This window comes from Stenella coeruleoalba (assembly GCF_951394435.1).
Source record: "Stenella coeruleoalba genome assembly, chromosome: 5".
Classification (NCBI taxonomy): Eukaryota; Metazoa; Chordata; class Mammalia; order Artiodactyla; family Delphinidae; genus Stenella; species Stenella coeruleoalba.
In genome coordinates this window covers 64,996,108-65,010,072 of record NC_137150.1, presented here as the reverse complement: position 1 = coordinate 65,010,072, position 13,965 = coordinate 64,996,108, and the positions used below count along the sequence as shown (strand labels likewise).

The following is a 13,965-nucleotide window of genomic DNA, read 5'->3' as shown; positions in this document are numbered from 1 at the left end:
TCCACAGCGTCCAGACCCATGTCCTGCGTGCATTAGGCTTGGGGGGACCAAGGCCACGGGAGGGCCCGCAGGAGGCAGGCGGAGAGCACTGCTGGAAGCCAGTTGGCTCCAGCATCTGGCTCCTGAGGTTGCTGCCCCAGGCCGAGGGCAGCTCACCAGGAGGAGGCTGAGACGCCGGCTCAGGCACTAATGTACCCCCGGGGCGGTAAACACTCCGCCTCAACTTCCAGGTATAGGCACACAGGGCTCCTCCTTTCCAGGCTCCTCCAGGCCGGCTGTGGCTGGGAGGAAGGCCCACCTTCTCCATCCCTGCCTCCCTCCGCCGCATGTTCCACTGCTCCTGGTGCTGGCACACCTGGCAGTCGCCCCACGTGGTCATCCTCTTCCACATGTACCTGGACCGCGCCCAGCAGGCAGGCTCGGTGCGCATGCGCGTCTTCAAGCAGCTGTGCTACGAGTGCGGCACGGCGCGGCTGGACGAGTCGAGCATGCTGGAGGAGGACATCGAGAGCCTGGTGGACCACCTCATCACCAGCCTGCGCGAGCAGCGCTACGGGGAGAGCGGCGGCCAGTACCGCATCCACGTGGCCAGCCGCCAAGACAACCGGCGGCACCGCGGAGAGTTCTGCGAGGCCTGCCAGGAGGGCATCGTGCATTGGAAGCCCAGCGAGAAGCTGCTGGAGGAGGACGTGACCTTCTCCGGTGCCTCCAAGCCACGGGCCCGGGAGGCATCGGGGTACAACTTCTTCTCCCTTCGCTGGGGCCTCTTCTGGGCCTCACTGGGCCTGCTCATTGTCTACCTGCAGTTCTCCTTCCGAAGCTCGACCTTCCTGTAGTGGAGCTGGTTGAGGGTGGGAGGAGGGTGCGTGGGGGTGTGAGTGGCGATGCGGTTGTGGTCCTGATTCTGCTACAGATTCAATATATAACGCTGGACAGCCCAGTCACCTCTTTGGACCTCAGTTTATTACTCTGCAGAATGTGAGTTGCTCTAGGAGATATTTAATGATCCTTCCATTAAAATTTACAGTGGTGGGGGCACGGGGAGAAGGGACTAAGTGGATTTAGAACTCTCCAGGCCTGGTGTTAGTAGTTATCTCACAGGGAGGTATCTCTTCCCTGCACCTCCTCCACCTCCATCTCTACACCTCCTTTTGCTTCATTTCCGTATCCCATACCCCACTAGGACCCCATTAGGACCCCATTAGGACCCGTCTTTTCCCTGCCTGATTCTCAAGCTCATCTTCAGCTGCTTCTGAGCATCCTACCATGGTTCCTCTTGGGACGGGCAGTGGCCCACCCAAAGCAGCTTCAATCAATACTCAGTGCATCCTGACCCGTCCCTCTCCTTGAGAGCCAACTCCCACCATTCTGAAAACCTTCATTTTTTTACTCTGGTGTTAGAATCTGTTTGTCTGGAATTATTTAGAGCTGCACTGTCCAATATGTTAACCATGAACCATGTGTGGCTAAATTTAAATTAATTAAAATAAAATGAAAAATTCTGTTCCTCAATGGAACCAGCCATATATCAGGTATCATATATCAAGCCATATATCTAGTAGTGGCTACTGGTAACCATATTGTACTGTGCAGATATAGAACATATTCACAGAAATTTCTGTTGAATAGCACTGGTCTAGAACTTGAAATTCCCACTTCAATGTATTTTGTCTCATAAAGTAAGAGGTGGGTACAGGTTTAAAGGCACAGCCTGAAGCCTCCTGGGGGCAGGGACAGTTGGGGTGGGGTATAGATACACAAATAAATATGCAGCCTCTGTGCTCTGTCAGTTGATTAGAATCTATGAGTCCCAGTGTTGCCTAAATTTATTTCCTGGGAAGGAGGAGCTGTAGAAATTCACCACAAGAGGATGGCTGTGTGTGTTTGTATGTGTGTCTTGGTTTGGGGCCTGGAGAATATATTCCTGTGCTCTGCAGAAATGTGTGAGCTGTGGTACCACTACTTACACATGATGCAGTATCAGGCGTGATATTGCCCTCCTATATGAAGATACCTTGTAGAAGATTCTATAGCTGTCCTAGATCCTGGGGATGCTGAGGGAAAGGGCAAATGAGGCAGATGGATCCTCCAGGTGACAGTGGGTCTGTGTGTCTCCATTCAGGGGGCACGATGATCAAGCGGAAGCATGAGCAGTGGAGACAGCGCCTGTCTCCCAGCCCCTCCCCCTTGCCCAGTCCACAAGACTGCCCCATGAGGAGGAACGTATTTGCTGTGCCTGTTCCCTCAGGCATAGCTGTGACTTGGGCGATTTGATTCATGGACTGACATCAGATGACCCTGTGCTTATTATTATCTGGAATAGGAAAAGAAACTGTCCCATTCACACCCCTAATTGTTCTCTGACATTCACACCTTTCTATAGCTCATCTTTAGAGTTTCTGCCCCAAGTGAGACCTGAAAACTGAAGATGAAGTTCAAGGTGGTGCGTTTGTCTGGTGGTGTGTTTGCCTGGATGTGTTTCCAGAGACGGACTGCTTTGGACACTGTGTCCCACCTGTCCGCTTATGTGCAGGCTGGCTTTACTCTTCTCTGGCTTTGGCAGGGAGCTTCTGGTGACTCGTCCGGATTCCTCTAGGGACTGAGAGCTAGGCAATCTGGAAGAATCTACCTTTCTTCGACTGGGTGCAGTAGAGGCGCAGGAAGAGCATCAGGCTGGTGTGTTTGTGAACCAGTGGGCGTGTGGGGTTGTGTTCACCTCCACCAGCAACAGAGGATACTCAGCTGGGCCTGTGTAGAGCGTGTGCCTCACAGGGTGTTGTTCAACTGCAGACATATGGTGGCTCCTGGGAAGAGGAATGTCAGCAGGCCAGGTGTCAGGAGGTTTCCAGAGGTCTCCAACTGCTCCCAGCTTGATGAAGCAGTAGCAGCAGCACCTCTTACTGAAATGGTGGGGTATAAGGTTAGGGGTAGGCTGCTCAGATTGTGTCAGGGGGAGGGTCAGGCCTCAGGTGGGTCAGCAAAGGTGAGGCCTCTGCAGTGGGCCTGGGGGTTGAGGGATGAAGAGCCACTGAAAATAGAGTGGGGGTGGGGGGGATAGAGTAGGTGAAATGAGATGAGATCTGAGAAAAATTCCGGAAGATGAACATCTCCTTCAACAGCCACTTCTTTTCAGTATATAAATATACCTGTGTCTTCTTCATATTTAACTCCAACGACCACCTCACTGCCTTCACTTCCCTTTTGACTATTTCCCGGTATTTTTTAATTCCTTCAAAGCCCAGTTTCTCAAAGAGTAGATTATATTTATCTCTACTTCTTATTTACTCCTTAGTTCGTGGAAGTCTCATTTCCATGTCCCTAAAACTGTCACCCCGCCCCCCCCCATTGCCAAATCATCTCTATCTCACCTGGTCTCGCTGCTGCCTTTTGCACTCCCTCCTTGAAGGTTCCGGGTCAAGGAGGGAGCACACCCTCTTCGGTCTCCCACTTCTGTTTCCTCTCTACTGTGATGATATTCATTCTCTCAGCATCCCTTACGTGCTGGTGTTCCCTGAGATTCTCTCCCCTTGCTGGTTTGCTCTCTGTTACTTACACCTGCCATGACTTAGGTTTCTACTGCATATGAACTCCCAGTCCTTATAGCTCCTCTAAGTATTTCTACTGAACTCCAGACCCACAGACCAATTGACCTGTCCGCTGGGAGATCCCTCAGCATGACCAAAGCTGATCTCATCATTTTGCCCTCCTGTTTGCTGCTCTTACTTCAGAAATCTGGGAGGTGTCTCCTGACCTCTCTCACCACCCTACCCTATCCCGCACGAATCGGTCACCATGCCCTGTTGAATGCTCTTCCCAAATACCTCTGAGGCTGATCTTCTTTCTTTCCTTCCCATTTACTGCTGCCCAAACTCATCATTTGTGTCCCTTGCCTCTGCAGCCTCCTTCATTATTGTCATGCCTTCAGCCTCCCCTGCTACAGCACGCTCTCCACACTACCGCTATCCTGGGGTGATTTTCTAATAATCGGATATGATCGGCTTTCTCCCCTGCTTGTGCTCTTTCCTGCTAGTGGATAAAATTTAGTCTCATTAGCCAGGCGCACCTCATTTCCAGATACTAACAATACATACCATTTCTTGAGAAGGACTCAAGAAACACTTTGCCAGAGGGCAGAGGCCCCCACTAACATCTGGATGACAGCTGGACTTCAGGCCAGCATCTGAAGACAGGGGGGGAAACTGGACTTCTAGAAACCTGGAAACAGAAATGTCTGAAAGATGTGCAAAAACCGTCTGCCAGGATGGCTGACAAGAGGTTGAGGAGAGAACTTTTGCCCATACTTGGTGTGAGATTAACCCTGTGGGCATGGACGTTTGTCGCTGTGATGCGGAGTGAATATTTGTTCCTCGTCTCTCATGAGCCCTATGTGAGCTGTCAAGAGAGGCCCTGTCTAACTATTCTTATTCCTTTGTTACTATGTATCTCCTGTAACTGCATCTGAGCTATAGGTATTACAAGGAGGCGGTGCCCTATAACCCTTGTGCGTGTCTTTGTGCTGATTTTATACCGCTGAGTAAGCGTATATGGCTTGTGCCGACTGCTGGTTGGTAGTTGCTAGCAGAGTACCTGATGAAGTGGACAGTGACGCATGGAAAGGAATTTGTGCTGAGACTCAGGATATCTGGGCACCAGTCCAGCAATACAGTGGAGTGAGTCAATATAAACCTATTACCAATTCAGGAAAACCTGCATGGAGGATATCCTATGGTTATACAGCTGTTATCCTTCCATTTTCATCCAAAAGTCAACATCTATCTACTCTGATCTATTTTATTCCTGGTCTGTCCTAAGTTCTAGGATTACAGAGATAATTAGTCATAGTCCCTGACTTGGAGGGCTCACAGTGTATGCTAGTCAATGCTAGGAAAGGGGACAACTTTGTCATACCTGGGGATGAAGGGTCAGAGATGGTTTCTTAGACCAGTCACGCAGGGGTATGTTTTGTAGAAATGGTCAGGGGGTCAAGGATGGGGCTGATAGGGAGCCAAGGGCATCCCAGGCTGAGAGAAGAAAAAGGAAGACCCAGAGACATAGCTTATTTCATGCTCAGGAAGAGTCAGCAACCAGGTACCAGAAGAGAGCAGGATGGAGCCCAAGAGGAGTCCGGCAGCACCGGCGAAAGAGGGCAGAAAAGCAAGGTGGGCTGGAGTTAGGTAAAGTAAAGAGTGAGGAGGGAGCGTGAGAGACATTTTATTCATTTTTAGAACTTGTCTTTAAAAGCAAAAAAGCAAAACAAAACAAGGTAGTGCTGAACAGCAATCCTACCCTTGTGTCTTCTACAAACATTTGAATGCCTACATATTTTATACTAGGCACTATGTACGTATTAAAGGAAGCATTCAGTCTCCCCCTCTTTCTGATCATTCTCCATCCATCTTTCTTTCACACTCAAGGAGCTAGAACAGTCTCAGTTCTCGTCTTTAGGTATAGCAATGAATGAGCTCTTCAGGCGTGCTGTGGGTAAGGAGAATTGGGGCTGCAAGTCCCCAAACTAATAACTGTGGTCAAACAACACAGAAAGATTTGTTTATTTAATGCTGAAAATCAAGTCAATTAACTAATTGAATAATTAGTGAAAGTAGACAATTTATTTCTGGTCCTAATTGTTCATGTATGCTGAATTCAGTTGAGAACGGAGTACCGCCGATTTTCCGTTTTGCTTTTTTATTCCTTTTTGTTTGTTTCTATAATAAAAGTGAATTGCTTTCTTATGATTTAAATATGTATTTATCCACATTCATTATATACATATTGTAGTTCTTTAGACAAGAGTAAATGTCCCTAATAAAATAAAATATATAAAACTTTTGATTATGTATGCTTATGTGTGTGTGTGTTCTTTTGTTTTGTTTTGATCTTTTGCAGTACGCGGGCCTCTCACCGTTGTGGCCTCTCCCGTTGCGGAGCACAGGCTCCGGACGCGCAGGCTCAGCGGCCATGGCTCACGGGCCCAGCCGCTCCGCGGCATGTGGGATCTTCCCGGATCGGGGCACGAACCCGCGTCCCCTGCATCGGCAGGCGGACTCTCAACCACTGCGCCACCAGGGAAGCCCCTGTATGTGTGTTCATATATCAAAGTGTTTATATGAAAGATGAGAAAGAGAAAAGCAGCCTTGAGAGCCGGCCCGGCACTCCCAGCTATGCCATGGTGCTCTCCTGTTGAACTGGTACTCCACTGAGCAGCAACCTCAGACCAGACCACTCTGGGATGATACTAGATCAAGGCAAGCATAAGACCACTCCGTAGTCACATCTGAATATAGATAAGAGCACAAACAAGGTCCAAACCACAGAAACGACTTACAACCCCCTGTTGCGGCCACTATGAGGGGCTGCTACCTTACCAGTCACGGCTTCAGCTTGCTTCCTCTCTGTCTTCTCACCTTCTAGATAAGAATCATTAAGATTTCCAATCATAAAATATTCTCCACTTTCTGACAGCATCCAATCCAGAGCAAAGTCACTTACAGCCTTCCCTCACCTGACACGTGCCCCAGTGCTAGAGTGTGACTGCTCTAAACCCTCTTACTGAGATGCTCCGTGGTTCCCAAGGGCATCCTCCCTCTTTGCAATGAGTCAAAAAATCCAACTTTGTTCAGTGACACGTGTGTTTAAATTTAAAATGGGTGTTTCTAAATCTTAGGATAAAAATGAAATAAAATATGTTTGCAGTTTATTTAGAAATTAGGGAGGAGAGCATCACATATAAAAATTATTTCTGTTTTAATGCTCCTTAGTTCTTTAAAAACTTATTTCGCAGTATTGTTAGACTTTTAAAAATCGTTTTCCCATAGAAAGTTATACAACAAATGTCTATTCTAATACTGGTTATCTCTGCATCTTTAGAAAATACATTTTCGTTCACATTCTTATATCTATTTCAAGAAAGTTTCACAAGTTATTAATTCTTTTGGTAGCTGGGGAAGAATTTCACATACCCTCTTTCCTGTCAACTTGGATTTCTAGTTTTGTTAGAATAATCTAGTATTTTATAAATAAATTAATAAAATACTTGATAGCTCATACATTCTCTTTCAAGAATTATATTAGACAAATGCGTTATGTTTCATAATATTAATTGAATAATCAACTCTTAAATCATATAGGTTTACTTCTCCTCACCATCTTTATACAAGCCAACTCCACTTATGGGTTCTTTATTTTGATTTATTCTCTTCCTTTCTTACTTTTGTGAGTAATATTTTCAGAGAGAGAGAGAGTATGTGACTGGTCTGCCTATCTGAGAATGGCCTTTTTTTCCTCTTATCCCCCCTAAATAGATTGGCCAAGTATTACTTTTTATCATAACAATCTTTTTTTTCTCTCAAAACTTGGTAGGCATTATTTCAATGTCTTCTGGAATTTATTGAGGTAGAAAAAAAATCCATTATCAGCCTAATGTTTCTTTCCTTTTACATTGCCTAATGTAATATATTAAAAAATTGATGCAATAACTTCACAAGTCTTGTAGAGAATATAAGCTGGAGAGTTTCTAAGGTTTTGCTTGATTGTTGTTTTATTGTTTCTTGTAGTAACTTTGTCCATAGGGGAGAGAGAGGCATTTACTCTGATTCTTTAGACTGTTTTCATGTATCTCCCCATCAGCCTGAAGTAAAACCCTATTCTCTCCCTACTTTGCATTTGATTATGCCAGTGAGGAACCTGCAGAGTTTGGAAGGTTTGCAAAATAGGTGGGTGCACAGGCTGAGTTCACCATCTTGAACCTCAAATTACTAGTTGCTAATTTGCATTTAAAAAATCTACTCCTGTAAACTAATTTGAATATTCACTAGAACAAGATAGTTATAAGTAAATAACTGATATAGATTTAGATGCATATTAGGTGATCTTAAAATAATTATTTTTTAATAATAAGTATACTTGTCTTTGGATTTGGGGCCCATGCAGATAATCCAGGATGACCTCATCTTGACATCCTGAACTGAATATATCTGCAAAATAAGGTCCCATTCACAGGTTCTCAACACTGGCGATGACCTGGGGGCAAGGGAGCCCTCACATGTGAGACCTTCTTGGAAGCACCTTGCAAAGGGAGTGAGATTTCACTGCCATGTGGGTTCAAAAAGGTGATTAGGTCAGTGACTCTGAGACCAGCTATAAATGTGACATTGATTATGAGTACAGGTTCATGAGGTTAGAGGGTATTCAGGTTAAATATGAGAATGGTTTGTATTAGAAATGCGTTTTTCCAACTTTGCTTCCCCTTCAAGCTCTTTGTTTCTATGAAACTTTGTTGCAGAAACCTGTTCAATGAAATAGAATTCCTGCCACACACTGGGTCCCCCTGCCTCTGCAGTCCCTGTGGCCCGTGTGCAGGGAGCCCAGGACCTAATTTGGGAAGCCTGGGAAGCCTTTATAACACAGGTTATAAAGTGTCTGAAGTTCCTTCTAGTGCTAACTCTTTGATTCTATGGCTCAGATAGTAATCTGTATAATTTCCTAGATTGCGACTTTTTTCAAAACCAAGGATTGAGTTTTGGTCATCTCTGAATCCCCAACACAGTGTCTGGCACAAAGTGCTCCCTAATCAAATGTGTGAAGGAAGAGGTTTCTGTCTGAGTACTTCTTTACAACCCTAGCACCAAGCACAGTTCTCTCCGCATAGTGGGTGATTTAAAGAAGTTGGTGAAGGAAATAAATGAAGGAATGAATACAATCCCGCCCTAAAATTTTAGATGAAGTTGTCTTCTACCATTTGAGCCAGCAGAGGGCAGGCGAGCTCAGTTTAACAACAGCTTCCTCTGGGTAAGCTGAAGCAGCCACGCTTAGCCGTGGCCTTGAGGAGCAGGTCCAGTTGTTTCATGGGATTAGGAAATGCACAACCAGAAAAGGATGGAGACACAAAGCATGAAGGCCCAACACATTAATCCCCAAAGCTTTCTCTCTAGGATAATACTCTTGTCAGGGAATAAGGTTTTGCTCCAGGCTGATGGGGAGATACATAGATAACAGGGCAGGAACTGCCAATCTTACAACAGGATTTCAACCACTTGGGTGGAAGGGATTCAAGAAACTTCACAGAAATAACATAAAACTAAGAGAATCAGAGGCTCTGACTCTAATACTAGTTATGTGGTTTTGAGAGAGACTCTTCCTTTCTCTTGAATTCAATTTTCCAACGTGTAAACCCAGGGGAGGCGCTAGATGCTTTTGAAGGTCCTGGTCTGTGGTTGGGTCCACTTCTGGCCACAGTCCTGCCTCTGCCCTCAACAACTGGTGTTGTATCAGGAAAGCCAATGAAGCAGGTGCTTTGGCCCTGACGGGGCCAAGCCAAGTCCATTGTGCTTGGGGGTCCCCAAGTCAAAGGTGGGAAAGAAGAGAACGGTAAAAGGGAGAAGGAACTGAGCAGAGTGAGATGAGAGAAGAACAGTGGTGGGCGGTGGTTTGTGACTCCATCATTTTCTACAAAGGTGGAGCCCATTCTAGTAGCAGACTATAATTCAGTTCTTAAAATATATAGACCTATAAGTCAGAATCTTTGCAGTTCGGTCCCAGGCATCTGTGCTTTTAAAATGTTTCCCAGGTAATCCTGGTGTGAAGCTAGAGTTAAGATCCACCAGTCTAGGTTAAGATTATAGTTTGAGTGTGGGAAATTGGAGCTGTAAAAGGGATATTTTCACTCCATGGGGCACTTCTGTGTTTATATAGCCCCTATCATGCCGTTTCAAAGCGAGGGGGGGGGGGGGGCGGGTCTCAGGAGCACGTCGAAGAGGAACTTCGCCATCTGTTGTGTACTATTCCGGGAACAGGGCTGTAAGTCTCTGGCCTCATTTCTCAATCCCCGTTGGTCAAGACAGTTCTTCCCCTGCCAATTGCACTGGGAAGGCTCGTGCGAGACCTGAGACTTAACACCTTGTTTTTAGGAGGAAAATAGGTAAAGAGAACTGGGAGACGTTCGCTGGGTGGCACAGTTGGGCAGAGCACAGCTCGATTTCATTTCATGGGGAGCTCTGAGCAGAAGCCATAGATCAGCAAGTGGGATGCTTCTGGAGAGTCCAATGGACCCACAAAGAGAAAGGAATATGAGGGGATAATTAGGGGCAAAGTCTCCTTGCTTGTCTCTGGTAAGAGAGAAAATGTTGGAGTGGCAGACAGGGATCTGACATCAGCCCAGCTCTGCACTAACTATGTAACCCGAGGCCTCCATTCCCTTGTTTGGTTGATGTTAACACATGATCAAACATGAAACTACGCAGAGGTGAGTCAGCAGTGATACTCTCTTCTATTGTGTGCCAGGGACATACCTGTTCCTCATTGGTTGGTGGATGTGTCCTCCCTAGGCCTTCCAGTGAAGTCCCTTGTCTTTCCAATGACTATATTAGCATATTCATATGACAGCTTCAGTTAGTTTTTAGCAGATAGGAACAATTACACAGAACAGTGTTTAGGGATTTTTCCTTTGCTGAAGCTCAGAGATTACTAAGGGATCAATGGGTATGTGCTCCTGAAAGTATCCGCTACCTAGGGTTGGGGGTCAAGTGATACAGTCCTCAGTTACCTGAGGTTCACCTGAGGTTCATTCTACCTACAGAATCCACAGAGTCCTCACATATAAGAAGAAGAATTTATCTTCCACTAAATCAACATTTTTCAGCAGCTACTCATGCTTCACATTTTTATGGTCTCTGAGGAAAATACAAATATGACAGAAACAAGATCTCTGCTCTCAGTGAAACTCTAGGCTCATAGATGAGACATACAGACTCTCAAGGAACAGAAGTGTGAAGTGATCTAGAACAGTCTCTACTAGAGGCACAAAAGACACACCCTTGGGCACAGGAGGGGACCATAGTAATTCTAAATGAGAAGCTCTTGATTTAAAGTAAGCTGTATGATGTTAACAGTCAGAGATGGGTCCAAGGTATTCCAGGTGGAGGGAGCAGCACGTACACAAGAGTGGATGCGGGAAACTGCAGAGTGTGTATAGGGAAGAACAGGTGTGGGGGGGGAATGGGAAGGTGGAGAGGTTAGGAGTGACACAGAGCGAGACTGAACAGGACAGTTAGGGTCTGAGGAACCATGACCGCCAGGCTGATGTGTTTGCATTTGAACTAGCTGGCACTGGGGAGTCATTGAGAGCTTCTGAGCTGGAAGTGATGGGATAGAGACCAGAGAGGAGACTACTGCAGGAGACCAGGCCTGAGCTGTCATCACTCACCCACCCATGGAAGAAGTTCACCCCTGGGCTTCATTCAGTGACCCCTTCACCCTTCATTGTCTAAAGCGATCACTTTAGGCCAGGCTTTGTGGAAGTTGGTGAAAGCCAATTTGGCGGGAAAGTCTGGCTTCTCTACCATCAGCAACTCCAGGGGCATGAGCTGACACTCTTCCAGCTGAAATCCAGCTCAGCAGAAGCCCTTAGAGAATTGCAAGCTCTCATTCTCATGCTCCAGGGTGGTAGGGTTGCTCTAGAAGGAAAGGTCCTTAGGGTATCGTCACCTAAGCACCCTTGCCCTTGGGCAGGAGGGGTCTGCGTGCTCCCTATAGCCTGCCCCCAGCCCCAGCAGCACATCCAATAAATCTGCCTCTTCTCCAAGGGATCTCCCAACTTTACTTAGGTCAAAACTGTCCTTTAGGCGACTATAAGCAAGAAGACAATTCAGCATATATATTCACACTAAAGTGTTAATAACTTTCAAGTTTTAATGTGCTACGTCTCCAAGAAAATGTAGAGAAGAGACTATTTTCTAATAGTCTAATAGTCATAGACTAATTCAAAGGGTTGAATTTCAACACCAGTCTGCTGCATTTCTGTGAGAGATCTTCCTGGATCTTCAGATCATACCCTACAGTGTCCTCAGGGGAAGGGCAGTCTGACTAGTTGGGTCAGAGCATCATTGAGGACACTCTAGCTTCCAGAAGCTGGCTCATTGAATATCACCCCAGGCGCTGGCTGACGGCCTCCCTCTGGGCAGCAACAACAAAAACAGAACTTTATCTTTTCATCATGTTTTATGGATAACCAAGCACTTTCACTTACACTTACACTGTCTGACCTGGTTCTTAAATCATATTATAGCAAAAGCAAGGATTATCAGGCCCATCTTAAGCAAGAGAAAACTGAGGACTTAAGTCTGGGGCCTCAGACATCCAGGCCAGAGCTCTTTATACTATACCATGTTGCTTTTCCCCACCGCCTATAATTCTCACTTTATTCTGGCTTGGAAGTAAAATGGTTTTTCACTTACAAAATGTCCAAGAGAAGTTTTTGTCAGAAATCCACTTCCTGCCCTCTCAGAAATTTGTGGAACTTGAAAGAATTTTAGGGAATGTCTAGATCACTTGTTACCAATTGTTCTTCTCATTTCCTTAACTTGAGATCCAAGCAAACAAACCATTAGCATGTCTTGTCAACTGTACTTCAAAATAAACTTCAAACCTAACCAGTCCTCAGCTCCTTCATAGCTGTCACTCTTGCGCAAATACCATCTTCTCTTGCCTGAACTAGTCTGGGGAATAAGGTCCCCCAAACAAGCACAAACCACCTTCCCATCCATGGAAACAGGTCTTGGGAGTTGGCTGCAGTAGTCTCGGGTTGGAGGTATGAGATGCCTTTATGCCAAGCCAACCAGCTTGGGTATTTAAGGGAGAATGTGTCCCTTCCATCCTGGCTCTTCTTTTCTCTTAAATGGTTCTTAGACTCCTAAGTTATCTTCCTGACTGCTGCTCTCTTACAGTTAACTCTCCACTTTAGCAGAAGGCACTGATTTAAAAAAATCAAATCAGGTCAATCCCTTGCTCAAAATCCTCCAGTGGTCTTCTTACCATGGTCTTCAAGGCTCTACGTGATCTGGCCCCTGTCTGCCTTGCTGGTCTCATCTCCCAGCCCTCTCTGATCCACCCGCTCTGTTCGAGTTCCCTTGCCTTGTTTCTGATGTTTGAATGTACCAAGCATGCTTCTACCTCAGGGCCTTTGAACAGATTGTCTTTCCACCTGACAAGGAAATATCTTTATTCAGATATTTGCATGTCTAGCTCCCTCACCTCATTCAGGTCTCTGCTCAAACGGTTCCTCCTCAGGAGGGTTTTCCCCTAGTCATCATGCTTTATACCTTGTGTTAATTCTTAGCAACTTGAACATAATTAATTAATTGTTGTGTTTATTGTTTGTCTTTCTCACTAGGACTTTGTCTATCTAGTTCACTACCATATTATGAACCTCTCAAGCAGTGCAGATTCTCAGTACTTATTTGTAGAAAGAATTTGAGTAAATCAATTTTACAGATGGAGAGACTGAGGTCCAGGTGGGAGGGCAGGTCAGCACCAGAAGCAAGATGCAAGAGCAAATTTTCCTTCTAATAGGCCTGCGAAATACCCGTTGCATCCGGCTTCCTCCCTCATATTACATAAAAGCCAGGTTCTTTTCCAATATAAAGTTCTCAATTTGAGAAACAGCATTTTAACATCACAGTGTGCTCTACTTTGCCCCTTTGTCTTCTCAAAGTCAAGCTTGTTGATGATCAGGGCTGGAAAGAACCACAAAGGTTGCCTATCAAGCCTTCTATTTTGCAGATGAAGAAACTAAGGCCCAGAGAGGAAGCCCCCAGCTGGACTGTGGCAGAATCAGAACTAGAACCCAGGTCTCTGGACTCCAAATACGGTTACTTTCTGCTTCCCTGCACTGCTTAATATCGAACACCTGATTACTCATAGATTTTATTGTCTCTTACAAAAATGAGTTTTTGCTCCTCATATTGGCAGGTAGTCACCCCCAAATGTACATTTCACAGGGAGGTGGGAAATCATATCCCCGTTGGAGAGCAGCACATGAAAGGGGCCTAGATGCCCCCTCGAGGCCCTTGCGTCCTGGCTGTAGACTGCTCAGCCAGGAGGTGTCTCCGGCATCCCTGAGTCAGGGGAGGAGGAAAGTTGCTAAACTGATCAGTAGCCTCCCTCAACCTTGCCACTTCCTGCCTGCGTGGC

At 45.9% G+C, this 13,965-nt stretch overlaps 1 protein-coding gene across 1 annotated transcript; it reads left to right on the top strand.

The window, feature by feature from the left end:
- Positions 1 to 326: 326 nt before the first annotated feature.
- On the top strand, positions 327 to 836 carry LOC307186351 (receptor-transporting protein 2-like; the record flags this gene model as incomplete). The annotated part of the gene is made up of 1 exon (XM_079921408.1): positions 327 to 836. One exon carries the CDS (start codon positions 327 to 329, stop codon positions 834 to 836), a length of 510 nt encoding a protein of 169 aa, XP_079777534.1.
- Between the last annotated feature and the right edge of the window lie 13,129 nt (positions 837 to 13,965).